This window comes from Danio rerio, chromosome 11, assembly GCF_049306965.1.
Source record: "Danio rerio strain Tuebingen ecotype United States chromosome 11, GRCz12tu, whole genome shotgun sequence".
NCBI lineage: Eukaryota > Metazoa > Chordata > Actinopteri > Cypriniformes > Danionidae > Danio > Danio rerio.
Window position 1 is genome coordinate 3,494,887 of NC_133186.1, and position 25,201 is coordinate 3,520,087.

Genomic DNA, 25,201 nt, shown 5'->3' on the forward strand with positions numbered 1-25,201 from the left:
ACACACACACGCACACACACACACACACACACACACACACACACACACACACACACACACAGGCTGCTCTGAGAACGCACTCAAAAATGCTGTTTAGTGCATGTTCAGACTACTTATTTAAAATGAGCTGAAACACACAATTCTTGAGTTTTTTGGGAGGGGTTCGACTTAATTATTTTACGTTTAATCCACTTAAATTTGTAAAAACTACACTGAAAAAAGTGTTGCATGCAGAACTGTTGCAAACAATTTATTTGTGTTGAATTTAAACAAACAAATTAAACTTAATAATGTTCAACTTAATTTGTTTGTTTAAATTCCGCCCAAATAAATTGCTTACAACCACTCAAAGAAAAAAAATTGAGTAAATCCAAAGAATCATCTTTGAATAATTTAAGTGTAATAAAAGTTAACGTAATTTCATCATGTTGTTCCAAGACAAACTGATTGTTTTGCATTATTTTATTACTTTTGGTTTTTTTGCAGCGTGATTTATCTTTCAGGAAGGGATAAACACTGAACTCTCCATGTGATTTCTTTGTTGTTTCTGTGTCCACTAACACTGAATCCAGTAGATGCACATGTGACTGCTATAAAGCCAGCCTTTATAGATCACTGATCAATCCATGCCTAAGGCAGACTGAGCTAAAACCTTTATTGATGGACAACTGAATCCTGAGATTGGAAACTTTGCACATTTCTGTTTACAAGGTCGACTAAAAATGTATGATAATACTAAAGTGTATTAAAGGCGACCTATTATGCAAAAATCACTTTTATAAAGGGTTTAAACACAGTTACGTGACAACAGTCTGTGAATTCATCCAGCTTCTAATAGTCAAAAATTATTCATCATATTTTTTATAGTCACACTTGATTGCAGAAACACTTTGATTGACATTCTCCCTTTGTACGCGTCATTAGAGGGGGAAAGCCCAACCCACTAGTAAACATCTCTCCCTCATTAACATAGTTCATCAGTCTTGTTTTTGAATCTGCCACTATGCTGACACACAAGCATTTGTAGCTCCGCCCTCTTTTAAAAAGAGCACAATCTCATTTGAATTTAAAGTGACAGACACTAAAATGGCACAATTAGGATCAAAGACTAAAAGGGTCAGAATAAAAGAGTTATAAACATTATTTATGTGGTATTTTGAGCTGAAACTTCACATACACACTCTAGAGACAAAAGAGACTTATTCTACATCTTGTAAAAAGAAACATAGCAGGTCTCCTTTAACCTCCTAGGGGTCTTAATTGGCTTTTAAAATACTTTGAATGTTTTATATTTTATTACAGACATACAGTGTCATCCTGCAACTGTTTTGCAGCATAGGAAATGTCCCAAACCCTATTTTTAACTGTCCAAAATAGGATTTTTTTTTGTTTTTACTCTTTAATAGTAAAAGCAAGTTAAAAAAATGTCTATGTTATATATGCATTAAAAAAATGGGGAGTAAATTTTGACCACGAGTCCACATTTATGTACATAATTTTCCTCTAAAAGTACATCGTATCTAAAGATGATACTTAGTTTTTATTCTAATTAGGTTCTAATAAGCCCAAATAGCAAAGAGAAATAAAAAATGCATGTAAAAACACCTTGGGCCTAAAGAGGTTAAAAGACAGCTGAGATGGAAAACAAACTTCATATGCAAGTAGTGATTGCAGATCAATAAAATATTGGTTCTATATTGTTTACACTATTAATTTTGTGTCCAATATATTACTAAAACTAAAAACAGTGAATTTAAATGACACATCAGCATAATCTTTTATTTTGGCCAGTTTGGGAAGTTTGGCCAGAGGAGAAATGTTCGTGCTCAACTGAGCCTGGTTTCTCTCTAGGTTTTTTCCTTCACTTTGTTAAAAGGTGAAGTTTGTTCTACATCACATTTGCCACTGGCTTGCTTGGTTTGGGACTTGTGGAGCTGAACATCGATAGTTTTGCTCTCCAGTGTTTGGACTTTCAGCAGTGAAAATGAAACCACACTGAACTGAACTAAACCTCAACTCTGGAAACTGGACTGACACTGTTTCAATTTACTAGAACTTCCATGTTAAGCTGCTTTGACACAATCTACATTGTAAAAGCGCTAGAGAAATAATTGAAATTAATTTATTCAAGACTCGATTTAACAGTGTTATTATATATATTTTTTATAATTATTTATATCCTTTATTTAATAAGACAGTAAAGAGAACTGACAGGAAAGTGTGTGGAGCAGAGAGAGGGGAAGGATCGGCATAGGACCTCGAGGTGGGACTCGAACTTGGTTCGCCATGAACACCGGAGTGCATGTGTCGGTGCATGTTCCACTACGCCATTGGCACCAACTGTTATTATAGTCTTTTACATTATACATCATTCCTATATTTTAAATAAAACTATATTTTGTCTACAATATTTAAATACTAAATAATATAATTTACTAAAATACTAAAAAACTAAATATAATCATATTTATTTAATAAACTCTTAACACAAACAATAACCATTTGAAATGCTAAAAGCTAATGTAGATGCGAACATTAGAATACAGAAAGAAACAGTAAGATGTGTTAACTGGCTTTACATTTTAACTATATTTAATAATGTTCAAGCATTGGGTGTTAAGGTGTCACGAAATAAAAATGCACCTTAATAAAAAGGAATATTCATATTATAATATGAGATCACACTGAGGATTAGTAATTTTGGTGGGTATTTTACCAATCTAAACAACTGACACAGACATTTACATTTTTTATCAAAAAAAGCTTTTTATTTACATATTTTGTATTATTTAAATGCTTCAAAAAATATTATAACTTTAAATTGTACATCAATGTAAGATTAACAAAACTACAATATATTATATGAAAATAATAATGAAATAATTAATTAAATTCATTAATAATTATATTTAATTATAGAATAATTAATTATATTTAATTCATTTTGCAAACGCAAGATTACAGATTACAGTGTTTTAAATGCACAATCCGTGTAAAAACAAACAAAAAAATATTTTATTTGTGTATTTATATCATTCCTTTTTTAATCAGGGATCGCCGCAGTGGAATGAACCGCCAACTTATCCAGCATATGCTTATCCAGCCACAACCCAACACCCATACATTCTCATTCACACGCATACACTATGGCCATTTTAGCTGATTCAACTCACCTAGAGCGCATGTGTTTGTACTGTGGGGGAAAACGAGAGCACCCAGAGAAAACCCATGCCAAAATGGGGAGAACATGCAAACACTCCTTACAGAAACGTCAACAGGGCGTGACCCTTTCTGTGAGGCGATCGTGCTACCCACTGCGCCACTGTGACGCCCATGTGTTTATATATTAATTATGTAAAATAGACAACAGACTCACCTGCATCAAGGTCTGGAGAAAAGCAGCACAACATGAGAAAAGAGAGACAGTTATGTTAATATTTATCCATTTCCAGTCATCTTCACCCATTCATACACAGAAACATCCATTCATCATCCCGGTAATGAAGCACATTAATTATGATCATTAAAAGGGTCACATTAAGATCCCAGTCACCAATGCAGACAATCCCCTGCAAGGAAAACATGGGGAACCCACATATAAAAATACTATAGTAAATACCACAGTGTTTTTGAACTATACTATAGTATACAGTACTATAAAAACACTATAATATTTACTATAAATGACTGCATGATTTGTTAATAAGTGAAGTGTAGATCTGTTGTAAAGCTGGTTTCTGCCTTCACTCACATAAATTCGATTAAATATTAAAACTGTAAAACAAACTAACTTTTTTATAGTTGTAAATCAACAATATTCAAGTATGCTGGTGAAAAAAATATTGAGACAAAGACTCACACACACACACACAAAAGAAATGTTAGTGTGTTTCTGACTCTGATCTGTGGGCATTGATGCTCTGCTGGCTAACAGTGCGCCAGCAGATGGACGTTAGTGAGTGTGTGTATTTCTGAGGGCCAAATTCCTGGCGGAGATTTGGACAAGACATCCTTTATTGATATGGTGATGAAGCACTTTAAACAAAGCCGTGTGTATGCATATATACAGTTGAATTATGAGCCCCCTGTTTATTTTTTTTCCTAATTTCTGTTTAACGGAGAGCAGATTTCTTCAACACATTTCTAAACATAATAGTTTTAATAATTCCTTTCTAATCACTGACTTATTTTATCTTTGCCATGATGACAGTAAAAAATTTTAGACTACATATTTTTCAGGACACTTCTATACAGCTCAAAGTGACGTTTAAAGGCTGAACTAGGTTAACTAGGCAGGTTGGGTAATTGGGCAAGTTATTGTATAACGATGGTTTGTTCTGTAGACTATCGAAAAAAAAACTAGCTTAAAGAGACTAATAATTTTGTCCTAAAAATGGTGTTTAAAAAATTAAAAACAGCTTTTATTCTAGCCGAAATAAAACAACTTTCTCCAGAAGACAAAATATTATCATTATATCACAATATCCTAATTCAACCGGCAAGTTTTATTTGACAAGAACTGACACAGGCGTCTCCCAAAAGAAAATAAGACCATTTACAAGAGGCATCACTGCGGAAAAAAAATGTTTGTCAGCTTTTATTTACTTGTGACTCAATTGGATTTAAGTCAGGGCTCTGGCTGGGCCACTGCAAAACATTAATATTTTTGTCTGCTAACCGTTACATTTTTTTTCTTGAGCAGCAAATCATCATAGTATAATGATGTTTGAAATGGCATGTGGCACCATTAACTGGAGTAATAACGCTGAAAATTCTGAATAATTATAATCCAAACTGCATTCAATAATAACACAATATCATTTGTATTGCAATAACATTTAAGGAAACATTAAATAAATGCAGCTTTGTGAGCAGAATAGTTTTATTAAAAAAATAAAAAAAATCTTACTGATCCCAAATTTTTGACCAATAGCGTGTGTGTGTGTGTGTGTGTGTGTGTGTATATATATATATATATATATATATATATATATATATATATATATATATATATATATATATAAATATATATATCTACACACCATTACCGAGGGAAAATGTTCCAGAAAAACATTACATAAGGTCACATAAACACTCACATGTATGCATCTGTACATGTTCTTACCCATCTGTTTGTTAGTGTTTTGTCTTTGTTCAACAAGCCTACATGTTTAGTCATCTACTTTTTATTTTAGCCATGTTTCTTAATTGGATATTGTTTTTGATGTATGCTTATGCTTTACGATTGTAATGTGCAAATAAAAAAGCCACTATGATCAAATAACACACATGCAGGCGAACATACAGTATGCATATGCAGTGGAAGAGGAGTTTTATTTCCTTCTAGAACTGCTAGTTCCTGAGACGTGTGTTGACATTTATGAGGACTGTCAGACGAGCGTAAAGTATGACTGAGCGAGAGGACAATATTTTGACAGGAAGAATGTCGGTGCTTCAGAGGAAATAACTTCAGCCAACACCAGAATAACACTTCTTATTTTAATTACATTTTTATTTTAAGATGAATGATTTAGCAGTCACCTGGATCTGTCTAACCAAATTAGACTGATGATCTGAGGTGGAAAGACTGGATGGTAACGTTTTTCTGGAACATTTTACACCAATAATGGTGGACAGAGATATACAAGTTGTCTAATATATATATTATAATATTATTATACAACATATATATATATATATATATATATATACATATATATGTATGTATGTGTATGTATATATACAGTTGAAGTCAGAATTATTAGCCCCCTTTTTGATTTTTTTTCCTCTTTTAAATATTTTCCAAATGATTTTTAACAGAGCAAGGAATTTTTCACAGTATGTCTGATAATATTTTTTCTTCTAGAGAAAGTCTTATTTGTTTTATTTCGACTACGATGAAGGCAGTTATTAATTTTTTTAAAAACATTTTTGGGACAAAATTATTAGCCCCTTTAAGCTAATTTTTTTTCGATAATCTACAGAACAAATCACTGTTATACAATAACTTGCCTAATTACCCTAACCTGCCTAGTTCACCTTATTAACCCAGTTAAGCCTTTGAATGTCACTTCAAGCTGTATAGAAGTGTCTTGAAAAACATCTAGTAAAATATTATTTACTGTCATCATGGCAAAGATAAAATAAATCAGTTATTAGAAATGAGTTATTAAAACTATTATGCTTAGAAATGTGCTGAAACAATCTTCCCTCTGTTAAACAGAAATTGGGGAAAAAAATTAACAGGGGGCCCAATAATTCAGGGGGGCTAATAATTCTGACTTCAACTGTATATATATACATACATACATACATGCATATATATATAAATATATATATATATATATATATATATATATATATATATATATATATATGTATGTATGTATGTATGTATGTGTGTGTATGTATGTATGTATGTATGTATGTATGTATGTATGTATGTATGTATGTATGTATGTATGTGTACACACACACACACACACACACACACACACACACACACACACACACACACACACACACACACACACACACATATATATATATATATATATATATATATATATATATACATATATGTATGTTTAAACACATACTTTGTAGTGTTTTCAATCTTTTATAAGTCATACTCATAAATATATTTTGTACTTACTCTTTGCTGTATGGTGGCATGTTTGTGCTCCATCTCTCGTTTCTCCATTGCTGAATCTATAACCAGCTGATCCAGCTGAAACACAGAGGACATGGGTGAGCGTAGTCATTGTTATGAGTTTTATCACAGCTATATATCTATATAGCAAGGGACTCACTCCAAACAAATAAACAAAACATTCAATAGGATTATTTCTAATTATATTATAGTATAATATCTACTATTTTTTCTATTGTATTATGATATACACTCAACGGCCACTTTATTAGGTACAAATGCCCATTAATGCAAATTTCTAATCAGCCAATCACATGGCAGCAACTCAATGCATTTAGGCATGTAGCGAAGATCAAGACGAGCATCAGAATTGGGAAGAGAGGTGATTTAGGTGACTTTGAACGTGGCTTGGTTGTTAGTGACAAACGGGATGGTCAAAGTATTTCAGAAACTGCTGATCTACTGGGATTTTCATGCATAACCAACTCTAGGGTTTACAGAGAATGGACCAAAAAAGAAAAAATATCCACTGCGCGGCAGTTCTGTGGGTGCAAATGCCTGTCAGTGTCACAGCCAAGCGCTGTATTGTTGCTGACCATGTCCATCCCTTTATGACCACACTGGAACGGGAGATTTGCGTCATAGATGTGCAGCCGACAAATCTGCAGCAACTGTGTGCTCCTATCATGTCAATATGGAGCAAAAATCTCTGAGGAATATTTCCAGTAGCTTGTTGAATCGATGCCATGAAGGATTACGGCAGTTCTGAAGGCAAAAGGGGGTCAAACTCGGTACTAGTAAGGTGTACCTAATAAAGTGGCCGTTTAGTGTATTTGTTATTATGATATATCATATTATATTAGACATACGGAAATGAAACTATTTTTAATTCCTAATTGTAAGCCTGTCTTTTTTTAATGGTTTATTCACATTTTTTTACATTTTACATAAACAACGATCAAGAACTGAAATAGAAAAAGGGAGAAAAATAGAGAACACAAACAGGTACACACACACACACATATATACAGCAAATGTAATGCGAAAAAATTTAATTATTAAACAAACTAAATGAGGGACAGATGCCTACATGTATACAACAATCTCAATGTTAAATGTAAGCCTGGCTATCTTAACAGATACAATTTGTCTTTCCCCTGGAGGACAGGCATTATCTCTCATTGGGCTTTATTAATGTGGAGCCCGGGGCCCGTCAGCACATGTCCAGCAACACACAGCGAGTGAATGAGAATCTGCCTCACCTCCGCCGCCAGTTTCTTCATGTAGGGGTCGATCTCATCCAGAAGGTTGAAGCCCTGGTGGAAAAGCCCATACTGAGCCTGCATGAAGGACAGCATCTGCAGAGCACAGCAAATGTTGAGAACACAAAACCATGACGGATGCTTTCACATGCACTGTGATCAAAATAATATGACAAAAAATCATGACTACAAATGTTTTTATGTTTCACTTATTTTAATAATTCAATTAAATTCAAGTTTATTTGTAGAGCGCTTGTCATAATAATTTTTAGGGCTGCACGATACTGGAATAAATGTTACACTGCGATCTCCATTTAGAAAGAGGGAGAGCATCTCCACTAGACCTAATAAACAATCTTTCAAATTTTGGAGGTTCCGTTGACACATTTTTGTTGTTGGTGGTGCTATTTGCAGTGCGTTTCTTTATTTGCATGTGTTGAGAGTACTTTAATGCACGAATTTAGTTGATGAGATTGATGAATTAATGTTTACTATTTGCATCTCCATTAAATTTAATAAACAACCCCCCCCCCTCCTCCCGACACGTTTTAGTTGTGGTCTGTGCTATTTGCAGTGCATTTCTGTATTTGCATGTGTTATGACTATTTTCATGCATACCAATCTATAAATACAATCAAGAACAAGATTCAATTGTAACAAAGAGTTTATAATTTCCTGAGTCTAACAGTATTCAATTACAGTAACTGTATGATAAAAAAATTCAATAAAATTAATCATAGTTAAGGTCAAAAATTGGACAATTTCGTATACCTGAATGCTTTAAAACACATTATACAATCATAGACATCAAAAACACGTGCAAATAATCAATGGGATGATAATAATAATAATAATAATAAATCATCAATTTGGGAATGATCACATTGCAATATTGATACGGATTCGATATATTGTGCAGCTATAATCATTATCATTTTAAAGCAGCTTTACAAAAAGTGCACATTACTGCATTGCAATCAGATTAATTTATAAGTTACAATTAAATATAAGTAATTATATATATATATATATATATATATATATATATATATATATATATATATATATATATATATATATATATATATATATATAAACATAAACATTGTTAGCCTGCATACTGTATTATGTGTATATAAGAAGTTAATCAGGTTTCAGCTAGATTTTGTAAGTTATGCAAAGTGTAACATAATATTTTTGGTCAGCTTGACTGATAGAAGTTAAAATGACTAGAACAGTTAATTTGATTCAACATCAAAAAAATAAGAGAGCAATATTTTATTTCAGTGTGGTGTTTAAATGCACTTACCGAATCCAAAATCTCAAATTTCTTTTTGGCCTGAAGAACATTGATCTGGAGAAAATTATTAAGAGAGGTGTATTAGTAGCTGCTTGTATGGAAAGCATTTTAGGATTAAAACCTGCAACCTTTAGTTACATATAAATATGATGCATGATGTAATTAATGTAAATCAATAAGTATTTTTTTTTCATATTTCTTTATTCTGAATCTTTAGGAAAGGTTTTTGGTAGATCAAAACATGTGCTATGCTATGATGACAATCCGACAAGCTAATACAAAAAAAACAGTGCTTAAAATGTCACTAAATGCATTAAAAGCTCATGATTAAATAGAAAATGAAGTAAATAACTGCAAAAAGGTCCACTACTTAAGAAAAAACAACCACCGCTTTCACCAGGCTGGCTACGGGCCTGATGTATGAAACAATAGATCAACGGGAATCATGCTCCCTTGTCTGAAATATACCCAGTTCTCTTTACCTGCAGTACGTAGTCGAGGGCGAGGTGTCTGAAGCACTTGCGGGTGGTGATGAGGGTGCTGGTCGCCTCCTCCACCTCGTGTGGTTTGTTGCGGGGCGCCTGCGCGTTCTTCACCTGGGCGATCTCCATATCCTCCCGCACCTTATCAAACTGCTTCTTCGTCTCTTTAAACTTACGAACATCCCTGCGCAGACACACATCACAGAGTCAGACATGCAAAATCAATGAGGACTTGCTGCTGAATAAAACAGCTTAAACCAGCCTAAGATGGTTGGCTGGTTTTAGCTGGTCGACCTATTAAAGGGGTTTGGGCCATTTCCAGGCTGGTATTAGCCATTTTTAGTCTGATCTTAGCTGGACACAGCTGGGCTCCAGAGTAAAAAGAGAGAGAAATCATAAGATGCAACTCACTCCTTCACAAAACTGTGCAACTGTTGCTTTACGGATCTCTGGGCCTGATCGAACAGGATCTGCAAGAGATAAGCAAGAAAAAAAAAAAACGTGTGAGTTGTTAAAAATATATATTGAGGAAGTGGCTATAATGGTACTCTGAATAAAACAGGAGTAGGTTGAAATCAGAGGGGGTTTGGGTGGGTTTGACCCCTATAATTAAAACAGTTCACAGTGGTACTGTAGATGGTATCGCCACTGGCTTGCTTGGTCTTGGGACTTGCGGAGCTGAACTAAACTAAGCTTCAACTCTGAAAACTGGACTGACACAGTTTCAGTTTACTAGACTTTCTATGTTAAGCTGCTTTGACACAATCTACATTGTAAAAGCGCTAGAGAAATAAAGATTAATTGAAATTAATTAAAACAATATTTTTAAGAATTCAATGGTATGAACCGTTATGGGGTGGTCAAATGCTTCATCTATTGTTCTAATTATTAATATAATTATCTAAGATGTTTAAACTTAATATATTAAATTATATATTAGGATTAAACATCTTTAACAATAATAACAACTTTAGGCAATAATCTTTTATCAATAATAATTTTTCCCACGGCGAGGCAGTGGCGCAGTAGGTAGTGCTGTTGCCTCACAGCAAGAAGGTCGCTGGGTCGAACCTCAGCTCAGTTAGCGTTTCTGTGTGGAGTTTGCATGTTCTCCCTGCCTTCGCGTGGGTTTCCTCTGGGTGCTCCGGTTTCCCCCACAGTCCAAAGACATGCGGTACAGGTGAATTGGGTAGGCTAAATTGTCTGTAGTGTACGAGTGTGTGTGAATGTGTGTGTGGATGTTTCCCAGAGATGGGTTGTGGCTGGAAGGGCATCCGCTGCGTAAAAACTTGCTGGATAAGTTGGCAGTTCATTCCGCTGTGGCGACCCCGGATTAATAAAGGGACGAAGCCGACAAGAAAATGAATGAATGAATGAATTTTCCCGCCACAAAATTCAGGTACTGGTTGAGCACTAAACAGCATATCCAAACCATAACAATAGGGTATATGCCGAGCTAGTGCTGTTCCCATGCTGATACACTTCCGGTGACCTGTTATTGTGAGCTTTTTCCCATTTTATACGGTTCCTTATACAGCATCGATGTTGTAATGTCATTAAAATACATTCAGTTAAATAAACTTTAGCATTTATTTAGTTGCTCAAGCGTAAAACGAGACAAAAAGCCGTTTACTCGCACGCGCCCGTCAGAATCGGCAGGCTAACGCAGAAGCTCTATTGAATATACTGGGGTAAAATAAATGCTCATATTATAAAGATATGGCGGGGGAAATGTAATTTAATGCAGTGCTTCTTGTACAATCTGAGACCCACTTTAAATCGGATTTCACTCAGCTACTGGAGATCGCTTATTTTTGAAGAAAACAGACCTTAAACGCACCGGATTTTGCATTGGCGCTTAACCCAGGTTACTGGCAAATTAAAAGTCCTATTAGCATGCTTCGGCATATACCCCATAGGCAAAACACATGAAATGACAGGATAAAAACAAAGTACAGAAAAAACATTTTAAAATGAAAAGCAAAAATACCTGAAAATCCACGATGACCAAAATATTACATGCAGTTCCCTGACTTTCAATGTGTGGAATTGACTTTTTAATACACCATGATATTCTAGAAAATTCCATGACACGTGGGAAAACTGAGTTATGGAGTTATGGTAGATAAAAGATGCATTTCTCTTACATCACCAGCAGATGGCAGGGCGGTTGAAGCTTAGTGTGCGTAAAGCAGATCGACTGAAGCTAAAGAGCCTCACACACACACACACACACACACACATTCAAACGTCACGGTCAGGGGTTAAGCACCTCACAGATGCATCCCACACGAGCTGGCAGAGCGACATTACACACCAACGTCATCCAGGTCACAAAAACTACAGCGTGCACATGCGCTCAGCCCCAGGCTCTGCTGAGGAAAGCTCTCAATGAAGGCTGTAAAAATGACAAGTCTGTCAGTGCGGATCATACATGATGTCAGCAGAACGGGCCTCCATGCTGCTCTCATCCGTATTTCTGAGGCTGAAATAATGTATAAGCTGAATGGGAGAGCATGTGATAGAGGCTGTCACATGCAGCAGGAGGGCAGCGTGTCTGCAGGGTAAAGCCAGCATGTGAGAGAGGAAGAACTGGGAGAAGATGAAGCAGAGACGCTCAGGCATTTGCATTTTGAGCGCTTTCATCAAGTCCCAGCCTTTGCATTTTTACAAAGGACTAGACTGGAATCAGCATTTCTTTTTTCATTCAAGCAGTTTAAATGTCCCAATTCTTTCATTAGGGATGCTTGCTGTCGGTGGCGCAAAGAGGGAGTATGCAGTATATGCATAGGTGCGCCACACATGATTTTTGAAATTATGCTTATTAATAGTTTCCAAAAATAAAAATAAATAAATATGTTGTGTTAAAAATGTTTAACATTTTATGAAAGTATTATATTGTATTTTATTAAATAAAAATTATACCATGTGTTGCATACGTAGGGGGCGAAGGAGTGGCGCAGTAGGTAGTGCTGTCGCCTCACAGCAAGAAGGTCGCTGGGTCGAGCCTCGGCTCAATTGGCGTTTCTGTGTGGAGTTTGAATGTTATCCCTGCATTCGCATGGGTTTCCTCCGGGTGCTCCGGTTTCCCTCACAGTCCAAAGACATGTGGTACAGGTGAATTGGTTAGGCTAAATTGTCCGTAGTGTGTGTGTGTGTGTGTGTGGATGTTTCCCAGAGATGGGTTGCGGCTGGAAAGGCATCCGCTGCGTAAAAACTTGCTGGAAAAGTTGGCGGTTCATTCCGCTGTGGTGACCCCGGATTAATAAAGGGACTAAGCCGACAAGAAAATGAATGAGTTGCTTATGTTGGCGCACACATTTTCATTCAAAATCATTTAACACAATGACATTCAGTCACACAGCCATGTTTAAAGTATTTATGTAGATGTAACTGTTTACATTTTTTATATTTTTATCAAAATAAACTGTCAAATCATAAATACAGAACAGTCGAGGTCAAAACTTGTAAGATTAATCTGAAAAAATATTAATTAATTAATTTGCTGAAATAAGAGGGAGCACACAAAATGTATATATTATGCAAGTACATACCTGAACATATTTCAGATAAAATAGAAAATAATATTTGGATTTAAAATCCCCCTATATGAATTTTATATACTTGGTTATAATGATTCAAAATAAGTCATAATGAGTCATAACATTCACATTTTTTGGAACTGAAATGTTTATTACTCTTTAAATCAAGATCTATTTTTATACCATATACATGTTTTTATACATTTATTATGTATCATAATGATACATCAGGCCTTTTGGCTACTTTTTTTGGTCAAAACTATTTTAATTTTAGTTAAAAAAAGTTTGCCAGTAAAGTTTTGATAAAGTAGAAAATTTTAGGCAGTTTGTCTTTGTATATTTTCTACACTAAACATTTTACAGGGTGCAAAACTTGAATCCGCATACCCTTCAGTAAATGTGTGGTTGTGCCCCTGCTTGCTGCTATGTCAATACTGATGAGCAGGATTGCAACGGTGAAAATTGCTCACATTTCTGTTTATATCATGCTTTAAGGCAGGGCTATGTCATGGGGGCCAGTTCATGAAAAGCATCCCAAATGAGGGACCGGAGAGATATGACTTGCAATGTAAGTGATGTCTAAATTAAACATTGATATATTGCAGTGTTTCTCAACTGGTGGGTCGCGAGAACATTTTCAGTGTGTGGTCAAAAAAACAACAAAAGTTTAATTTTTAACTTGTTTTGACTTTTATTTTGAAATGCGTGCACGACAACCCTACCGTTTGACATGTGAAATTTAATTTAAATATAGCAACAAATATGTCGAAGCGCAAGTACGACCCTGAATATGTAAAGTATGGATTTACATATATTGACGACAAAAAAGACTTTAAACCTCAGTGTGTCATAAGTAGCGAGGTGCTCTCACAAGAGAGCTCGAAACCTTCTAAATTAACACGACATTTAGAAACCAGACATGTTTTATTAACAGTTCAGTTTAGTTCATGGTAACTGAACCTTTCCTAACCACTGTTTACAGTATTTGACGTTTTTACTTTGTAATATTTCTAATTTTTTTTACATTTTGTTAAATGATAGCAATAAAATATTGTTTATTTATAAGTCTTTGTGATTTTTTTATGTTAAACCAGTTGAGAACCCCTGATTTATTGTATTTTGAACTTACATAACATTACTGCATTATACAATGGGATATTTTTTACAAACATATTCAAATGTTGTATTTCGAAGCACATCAAAATCAGTGCATTGATTAAGTAGGCTTCTTCTACATTCAGACACATTCATTTATTATGTTTTCAACCGCGTAACAATTAGGGATGCAACGATTATAGACTTTGGTTGTACAATTATAGTCAGAAGAATAATCATGACTTCATAAATCATGATTATTATGCTTTTATTAAATTCAAAACACTACTTATTGGGTTTGGGTCGATAGACGATGCCATCGTCCATTGCCGATGGCTGATAAACTTCACGATGCTGAGCCGGCATCGCAATCCATCGCCCCGCCCATTTATTTTGATATACAACTTATTATTTGCATCTCATCTTAATAGCAATAACGGCCTTTACATGAGCTGTGAAATTTTACATATGGCTGCCGCTTGTACAGCTGACAGCAGCGTAAGGATTAAATTAAGGATTATATAGCACCTCTCGCACTTAAAATCTGTAGATTTAGTGGCAAACACTGTTACCTGCAAACCCCGTCCCACAGACTTTACAGTGAACGGCTTTAGTTATTTTCATAGCGGACTTGAAGCCACTGGAAGTCTTTAATCCACTCTTGGAAAAGTGTAAATGGTGGATTAACATACAGCACATGATTACTACTAAGATGTGCCATTATTAGTAACTTTAGGTGGTTTCTAAAACAAGATCTGTCAGTGTTATTTTCGCTTTCTCATCTTCAGCGCTTCATATTTTCGCGGTTGTAGCTCCTGTCATCTGAAGACAAAGAAATCTGTTTCTTACTCATTTTTCTAGCTTGTGGGTTAAATTTTGGCACTCAAGTGACTGAAATGTAACCGGGAGAATACAAAAATTCAAAATAAAATTCAAAATAAAAGATTTTTCAAAATAAAAGATCGTTTAGGGATTTGTTTAAAGAGACTTCGATAACAAATAAAACAAAAATAATTAAGAATTTCTTGTCCGGCCTATGACCCAGGGAATTTGGGACCACTGGTATAATAAATAGGCATATAAATATGTATTAAAGCATATTCACTGATGATCAAGATGATCCAAAGTACCTGGATGAGTCTGTGTAATTAGTTTCAGCGGTTGTTATCTGGCAAAAACATACCTTGGAATGTAGCAACTGACCAATTACAATCAAATTTTCCAGACAGCCGCGTAATAAAGTCTGGTTAAAGCGTTTAAGGATGGGTGTCCGTGTTGAACACTGCTCGGCAGGGTAATTAACCAGCATGCTTTACTAAGCACTTAATGATTCTACATTGCGGTGGCATCTCCAGACACCGAAATCACACCTCTTTCAGATTCTCGTTTCCTCCTGCCTGTGAGAGCTCTCTTTAATTGGGTTTCACCTCAGATCTGTGGAGAACCGCAAAGCTTTACCTTGGGTAACATTCAGAGAAAGACATCAAGAGCACGACAGGACTCTGAAGATGATGAGTGACTGCAGGCGCACACAGATTTGAGTGTGTGTGTGTGTGTATGTGTGTGTGAGAGGAGGTTTAATCGTGGCCTGCAGCCGGCGGTACATGTACTTCAGAAAGCACAGGCTTTTTATGTAGAGCCAGACACAGAGCTGAGGAGTCAGTGAAGCATCAGAGATTCAGCAGTGGAACAAAGCATGAGTGAACGAGAGGAAAAAACGAAAGACATTAATGAGTGGGCACCAAAACCACTGAAGTGTATGTGGAGTCAGATGTTGATTGAAATGAGAGGACCAGGATGTAGCGGACAGGAAACGTGCTTCTTTAGGAAATCAATAGAGTGGAGAAACTGACGTCGATTCGTATGCAAAAACCCGGAAGCGAGTTAGCATTTCAGCAGTTCCAGTTCCCTCGTCCCAACGTTGTTTTTAATAGGATTTCGGCTAATTTGCTTAAATAAGGTCCGTGGCTAACACAAACTCAAGATACTTTCACAATTTACTCTACGACATAAAACACATCAGTTACATTACACTCTAGGGCCCAGTTTCACAAGCAGGGCTTAGATCAAGCCAGGACTAGGACTTAGTTAAATTAGGCTATTTAAGCCATATTTATAAAAATGGCCTTAGAAAAATATATTACTGGTGTGTACCTGGAGACAAAAAAATTACACTGACGTATTTTAAGACATTTGAGACTGCTCAAACATGCAATTTAATCTTGACTAGCCCTAAACTTTGTTAAGAAGAACCGTCTTTAAAAAGACGGTTGCTATCAAGTTGATAAATAAGACTGCAGGCGGTGTCAGAGACATTGACATAATAAAGTTGAACTGGACTGGAACGCAGCTTGCTTTAAATTTTCGTTAACTGAAATAAAAATAAGTAAAAAAAACTAGATCTGAAACTGTACTGTGTACATACAAAACTAACTGAAACTAACTAAAATTATAGCAAAAACCTCCTTCATTTCCATCTTTGTGAATGTATTTAATAGATACTGTAAGCCTTTTGGGCGAGGCAGTGGCGCAGTAGGTAGTGCTTTCGCCTCACAGCAAGAAGGTCGCTGGGTTGCTGGTTCGAACCTCGGCTCAGTTGGCGTTTCTGTGTGGAGTTTGCATGTTCTCCCCTGCCTTCGCGTGGGTTTCCTCCGGGTGCTCCGGTTTCCCCCACAGTCCAAAGACATGCGGTACAGGTGAATTGGGTGGGCTAAAATTGTCCGTAGTGTGTGTGTGAATGTGTGTGTGGATGTTTCCCAGAGATGGGTTGCGGCTGGAAGAGCATCCGCTGCGTAAAAATTTGCTGGATAAGTTGGCGGTTTGTTCCGCTGTGGCGACCATACATGAATAAATGTAAGCCTTTTAGAAGTAAATCTATTTACTTCAGGCTGCAGGTGTTTGACCCGTACGGCACCTCAGAGTCTGTAATCCTGCTGCCATTGTCCAGATCAAACTGGTTCTCCTCCAGTCATCCTCGCTGTTGCTCCAGCGAAAAAACAACAACAGCTGGACATGACAGTAGTACGATGACAACATTAAACTCGACCCGAGCAGACACTTCAAAGTATTAATTTAACACATTTGTGCACAATAACTGGTTTTATTTCTGTATTAGCGATCGCGAACGAATCATTCTTTTTAATCGGATCTTAAGTGAACCGGTTGAACTAGTTACCGGTTAAAATTACTCCTCGCCCTCAGTCATGTTTCCATTAGGCAAATTTCTCGTGTTAGCCTAGTTGGTTGGCACCAAAAAGTTCTCGCCATCATATGTATTTACTTTAATTGGCTACACACCAGCCTCACAGCTCTGTGAATGTTGGTGCCGTCACTTTTTGATCCGCGATTGGTAAATGTAGCTTGTGTGGACGCTACTGCACTAATTGACTAATAAAATAGCTTTGCTACTGAAAAGCTATTTGATTTAAGCCTGATTTATACTTCTGCGTCAAGTGACCGGCGTAACTCACGGCGCAGAGGCAACGCGCGTGGCTGTGCATTTATACTTCTGCGCGCTGTCTCTGTTGGTCTGCATTAACACTTCCGAAACGCTAGTTGGCAGTGAGGTGTAAATCTTCCTCTGTGTCGAGTTTCTTCGCTGCTGTTTTGCGTTTCCTGAACACTTCCTGAATGTACAAGTGGCTCAAACTCGCTCATTTTGAGGCAGGAACCGGCGGACGTGCAACAACTTTAACTATGAGGTAAACACAAAACAAAACTTTCCATCCGGAGCTCCTTCACGGGACTCCACACTTGTAAACAATCGCTCGCGCCATTCGCGCGGCTCTCGGTCCCGCCCAGACTCATCAGTGCTACCAAGCCGACCAATCACAGAGCTTGCGCTACGCGTCGTTGCGACGTGTAGTTACATTTTTTGAGAGGTCCACGTCAGTGACGCCGATGGCCACGGTGAAGGGCTATGCGTCAGCACCGTAGCATACGCCGGCGTTTAACGCAGAAGTATAAATCAGCCTTTAGAAAGTAGCAATGTTACCGCCACGCTACTGAGAAATGCAGTTAAGCTACCGTCACTACTTGTAGCGAGGCTACTGCCCAACACTGAAGAAAGTACAAAAATTATGGTCAAGGATGTTCCCGATGTGAAATTGCCACCTGTGTGACTTTGTCAATGCTTTCAAACTATTATATTTGATAGAGACATTTTTAATTATATTTAAAGTACTGTAAAATACTTGCTTACACAAAGAACTCCATTGCAAGGCTGACATTTGCATATAATCGCTCAAATACAATCAGGTCAAAGAGGACGGCTGGCCACAGAAAGGCAAATAGTCACAACCAAGTCTTCCATGAGGGGAATCAGATGGTAGCCTCTTTTGGCTGGAGCAGTAATGGAAGTGACATGCTTTCGAGGCAGACAGCATGTTCAGCACTTGGCTGCAAGCTGTTGGACTGGTCTACATGCGACTCTGAACTGCCTGCTCAGCTTTTGACTTCCTGCATAAAACACACACACACAAAAAAAAAATCTGTTCCATACGAGACCGCTTTACAAGACCCGACTGCCAAACGGCTGGGCCATTCATGAACTGTACACTTGAGTTGGTTTAATTCAAAAAACGTGTTGCAGAAAGCATGCTGGGACATCGCAGGAAGAGGACAAGATCAATAACAGCGGTCAAAGAGTTCTCTGTCGCTTTTAAGTAGAAAGAAAGCAAGCTGGATTTCAGATCCTCAGTTGTGGTATCGAGCAAAACAATGAAAATCTTGAAATGATGAAGATTACCCAATTCTTACGTCTGGATTCGCGCTTGTTACATAACGCAGCACGTGGGGAATTCAGAAGATTTTAGCAGGAGGTAAAATACCATAAGAACTGCAGTAAACATTGTACAATAGCTGGAACTTGTAATAATAAATGAAAGTAAGGGTTTATAACGTTTTATATCGTGTCATCAAATCTTGTGTGGTAGCTATAGCAAGACTAGCTGGTTGTCCACACAGACTATAGAATACACAAGAGCTTGTAGGTCACAGGTGTCAAACTCAGTTCCAAAAGGGCCGCAGCTCTGCACAGTTTAGTTCCAACCCTAATTAAACACACCTGATCAAACTAATTGAGTTCTTCAGGCTTGTTTGAAACCTACAGGTAAGTGTGTTGGAGCAGGGTTGGAACTAAACTGTGCAGGGCTTCGGCCCTCCAGGAATTGAGTTTGACACCCCTGTTGTAGATGAAACAGAAGCCATCGACATCATACCGCCCAATAGCGTTCGCTTTAAAGACAAAATGCAGCCATACATACGTCTGGCTACATAAATCGTGCTCTCCAGAAATGTATACAGGGGTACGTATTAACAATGAGCCTGTTTTGCATGTGGCTGTTGCATTACGAACAAGAAACAAACACATGGGGTGTCAATGAATTTTGCCTACACAAAATCTCCTCTTATGGTCGCAGGACCTGGCAGCGATGGGCGTTCTGGATTTATGAGGCAGAAGGATTAGATCCAGAGTAAAACCGCCAGGCTTCAGATTTATAGAGTGGCAGGTTAACAGCTTTGACCCAGGAAAAACAGCAGTGAGCAGGAACAAGAGGAGTGAATTAAAGTAATGTGCTTTCAGCGCACAGCCTTTATCTGTCATTCCTCCCATAGACAGACACCTGTTCTGGGATGAATAGAGGGAAAACCACCATATGCGCAAGGACTTCAATCACATGAGGTGGGTAGATAACTTTCATTCATTCGTTTTCCTTCGGCTTAGTCTCTATTTCAGGGGTCGCCACAGCAGAATGAACCGCCAGCTATTCCAGCATGTGTTTTACGCAGCTGATGCTCTTTCAGCCGCAACCCAGTACTTCACACTCATACACAACGGCCAATTTAGTTCAAAGTAGTTCAATGTTCTACTCTGTGGAGATTTCTTTTATGTACACGTATACATATCTATATACATGGCATACACTACCTGACAAAAGTCTTGTCGCCTATACGAGATTTAGGAACAACAAATGATAACTTGACTTCTAGTTGATCCTTTGGTATCAAAAGTGGCTTATATGAAAGGCAAAGGCCATTAGATTACGCTTATTTTACCAAAATAAAATATGATCATGCCTTGATTTTTAATGATTTCATTAGTACAGTAAGGTCTGACTTTGCTTAGACAAAAGTCTCATCACTGAACAGAAATAATGTCCAGTATAGAATATAAAGTCCTGCTGCAGATGAAACAGAATGAATATTGTGTCTGACTCCATCATGAGCTTGGAGGACTGCATCCATACATCTCTGCAATGACTCCAATTACTTATTAATAAAGTCATCTGGAATGGCAAAGAAAGCGTTCTTGCAGGACTCCCAGTTCATCAAGATCCTTTGGATTCATCTTCAATGCCTCCTCATTCATCTTACCCCAGACATGCTCAATAATGTTCATATCTGGTAACTGGGCTGGCCAATCAGGGAGCACTTTGACCTTCTTTGCTTTCAGGAGCTTTGATGTGGAGGCTGAAGTATGAGAAGGAGCGCTATCCTGCTGGAGAATTTGCCCTCTCCTGTGGTTTGTACTGTAATTAAGCACAAATGTCTTGATACCTCAGGCTGTTGATTTTTTTATTTTTTATTTGTTTATTAAACTTTTCAGATATAACAAAGTATTTTTACAGAGAAATTTAAACAGATATTATTCCCACCCCTACCCTCTACATAACATAAATTGAAATTACATTTATCATTTAAAGAAAGAAGAAAAAAATTACTTACCATAATAACAAAATAATAATCAAATAAATAAAAACAATTAAGTAAATAAAATGAATAAACTATAAAAATAAAAATTTAATAAATAACTCAAAATTATAAAAAACGAGTCCTCGGATATTAATGAAGTACCTAATCATGTGACATGCTCAGAAAAAAAAGTCTAAATGGGTCCCATGTTTCAGAAAAGGCCCTAGTATTGCCATTTATTGTAAACCTAATTTTTTCCAAGTGGATGAAGCTCATTGCGTCTCGCAACCAGTTGTCAAAACTCGGAGGAAATCTTTGTTTCCATAATAACAGAATACAACGTCTTGCTAACAGTGTCAAAAATGCAAGGGCGTTTGCAGTACAGCTTGATAACCCTACTATATTCTGGGAAAGTCCAAAAAGTGCAATAAGAGGGCATGGTTCAAAGGCTGTTGATTTTAGCGTTCACTCTGTAGATCTCTCCATACTGAATGTAACCCCAAACCATGATTTTTCCTTCACCAAACTTGACGGATTTCTGTCACAATCTTGACTCCATCCTGGTTGCAGTAGGTGTTCTGCAGTATTTGTGATGATTGGGATGCAGCTCAACAGATGATTCATTTGAAAAATCCACTTTCTGCCACTTTTCCAAATGATTAACTAGAAGTCAAGCTATTATTTGTTGCTCTTACAACTGAGATCAACGACAAGACTTTTGTCAGGTAGTGCATTTTGAATCCTACACAAAGGTCATATTTAGAGATTAAGCACATAAGATTCTTGTAATGCACATAAGATTTTTGTAATGCCAAATTTAAGTAAACAACTTTTCTGAGGATGTGTATTGGTAAAAGTCCAGGAATTCACCACAGTCGTGTTTCACAAAGGCAGTTCATCATCAGAACAAACAGTGTCTAATTAACCTTAAAACAGTGAGAATGCGAAAGAAACTCGAAGAACAGAAGAAACGGTGCACTGTTTCTCTTCAAATGCTGCTGATGCTACAAAAGCAGGGAGGGATCAGTCATTTTCAGGCTGACAATTAAAAAGCCACAAGTCCTTTATACCACAGCGCTGGCATTTCCTCTTTCTTTAAAAGTGAAGGTGGCTGTGGAAACAGGAGACATGTAGGGCTCTGCTTTCAATTACACAAGAACAGCATAAGCAAAAACGCCCAGAGAGTCTTTCTTCATGACGTATTCACTCTCACGTTTACTAATAAATCTGATTAGTCACCTGCTGATGTGAATGAGACACAGACTGTTTTGCATTGGGGTTTGCTGCTCATGCAATAGGACTGTGCAATGCTGGAAAAACTGAAAAATAAATTCTGTATTGTAAAGAGCGATATATTTTTCGGATTGGAAATTCATCTTGTACTGTATATACACTTGAAGTCTGTATATACACTGTATATACACTTGAGAGAATTGTTAGCCCTCCTAAATTATTATGCTGCGTGCACACCAGACGCGGAACGCGTGTCAAGCGCGAGTGATTTACATGTTAAGTCAATGCAAACGCGCGAATAGACATCCTGCAACGCGATCCGCGTGAATGGCGCGGAGCGAATGACGCAAATTGTGCGGTGCAAATAGCGAGATACGCGCGAGGCGAATTGAACGTTTGCGAGTTCGAAAATCTGAACTTCAGCGTAAATTTGCGCCGCGTTAACAAATCAGAAGCTTGCTCTTGTGGGGGGTGATTGTGACATAGAACCTGTTGATGGTGTCCCGGGGCAAATCCTCCAGTCGACAGCGACAACAAGTCATCAATCTGGGCTTGGCTCAGTCAGAGGCACCGCTGAAAGTCTCCGTCATCCAGGTTCAGTTTCTGGTGGAGTTTATGAGCTCACAGAGCTGGATGCAGCTCTGAAAGGATGCAGTGGACTCATACAGGACCCTAAACGTATCGACGCTGTTTTTCAGTCTCCATAAAGCACATAAACACGGTTATTTTTTTAATAAAATCTATGTTAGCCATTTAGCTATGAAGCTAGAGTCACCGGGCAGAAAGAAGCCCTGCCCATCACGCGAATCCGCGTCTGTTTTGAAGTGAATTTGACACGCGATTGAAGCGGATTTGACGGGCAAATGAAGCGGGGGTTGACGCGTGAATGAAGCGAGTAAACTCAAATGTTCACGCGGCAATTTACGCGCGAATAGCGCTGTTTATCCGCGCGTTCCGCGTCTGGTGTGAACACAGCATTGGCCTCCCAGTATATTTTTACCCAATTTCTTTTTAAGGGAAAGAATATTTCTTCTACACATTTATAATAATAATAAATAATAATAATAATAATTCCTTACATTTATATAGCGCTTTTCTGGGCACGCAAAATGCTTTACACATAGGGGGAATCTCCTCATCCACCACCAGTGAGCAGCATCCACCTGGATGATGCGGCGGCAGCCATTTTGCAGCAGACTGCACACCCCACACCAGCTGATTGGTTGAATGGAGATAGAGTGATGAGCCAGTTATGAAATGGGAAGGGTTAGGATGCCATGATGGACAGGGGCCAGTGGGCAAATCTGGCCAGGATGCCAGGGTCAAACCCTACTCTTTTTTTGAAGGACATCCTGGGATTTTTAACGACCACAGAGAGTCAGGACCTCGGTTTAACGTCTCATCCAAAAAATGGCGCTCACTAAGCAATATAGAGTCACCGTCACTATACTGGAGCATTAGGACTCACACAGACTGCAGGTTGGGCGCCCCCTGCTGGCCTCACTAACACCACTTCCAGCAGCAACCTAGCTTTCCCATGTGGTTCCCATGTGGTCTCCCATCCACATTCTAAACATAAACGTTTTAATAACTCATTTTTAATAACTGATTTCTACTGTCTTTGTCATAATGACAACAAATAATATTTGACTACGTATTTTTCAAGATACTCGTAGCTTAAAATGCAATTTGAAGGCTTAACTAGGTTAATTAGGCAAGTCATTGTATAGCGATGGTTTGTTCTATAGACAATTGCGGGTGACGCAGAGGAAAGTGAACAGCTGTTTGAGGAGGGGGATCCGTAAAATGAGGTGCCGGATCAGATTTCAGAGGTGCCGGATCCGGAACCGGCTTGCTCCGCCACAAATTAAACCAAATGTTGCCATGGGCCAACATTGGGTATCTCTAGTCTACAGAATAAACCACTGTTATATAATGACTTGCCTAATTACCCTGACTTTAACCTAATTAACCTAGTTAAGCCTTTAAATGTCACTTTAAGCTGAATACTAATGTCTTGAAAAATATCTAGTCAAATATTATATGCTGTCATCATGGCGAAGATAAAATAAATCAGTTATTAAAATTATTATGTTCAGAAATGTGTTAAAATGTATGTATTTAAATAAATTGCAGATTGCAATTTAACTATGCTAAGCCATAGAGAAATATTGTTCATACTGCAAGATATCATGCAGATCTATCATGAACCCAACTGACATTTGAATCCAACTTCAACCATTTCCAATTCCATCGCTTCAAAATGTACTGTCGTAATTATACGCTCTTCACAATATAAGTGTCAAAAATGCCAATTGTTTCGAAACTCCAGTGCACTAAGAAGCCTTTTCTGGCTCTGCAGATGGTTTTGGGTGGCATGTGGGAGAAAACATTCAAATAAATCAGCCACATATGATGAGAAACACCTCGTGTAAAGAGATCCACAATCTCCAGCTTGAGTTACGCCCCACGGCACACGTAATACGGTTTCATAAAAAAAACACCCATGAGAAAACTACAGGTCATGCTAACATGCGATGAATCACATGCCTGGAACGCAGATGCGTGTGCTTTTTATTATGGCGGTGATCCTGAGGAAACGTGTCTTACCATGTGATAGTTGACGATTTCCTGAAGACTCTCGCCACACTTTTCAAGACATTCCTGAAAAGGACGAGAATAACCAGGACTGAGTATTGTCTGAGTCGTTTATGTTAGATGGATAGAAGTTGTCTGGGGAACTCACTGAGATCATCTCCTCTTTTTTGCAGTGGTGAGACAGGTCTCGAATGCCATTGACGAAGAGTTTATTGGCAGTGGCGTACGCCCGTCCCGCTTCGATCATACCACTGCATAGCTTCACCAGCTTAGCAGAAAGAGAGAAAGAGACACAACACAGCGTTTGTTGTCATGTTCAATGGACTATTTTCACATTTCTGGGT

The 25,201-nt window shown here is 37.6% G+C and overlaps 1 protein-coding gene across 1 annotated transcript in view; it reads right to left on the minus strand.

The window, feature by feature from the left end:
* acap3b (ArfGAP with coiled-coil, ankyrin repeat and PH domains 3b) overlaps nt 1–25,201 on the minus strand; it is a 113,013-nt gene that overhangs the window by 30,681 nt on the left and 57,131 nt on the right. The window contains 8 exon segments of the mRNA NM_001083015.1: nt 3,377–3,388; nt 6,656–6,730; nt 7,915–8,010; nt 9,224–9,268; nt 9,697–9,880; nt 10,108–10,166; nt 24,870–24,923; nt 25,006–25,125. Of these exon segments, the coding sequence (NP_001076484.1) occupies nt 3,377–3,388; nt 6,656–6,730; nt 7,915–8,010; nt 9,224–9,268; nt 9,697–9,880; nt 10,108–10,166; nt 24,870–24,923; nt 25,006–25,125 (645 nt within the window).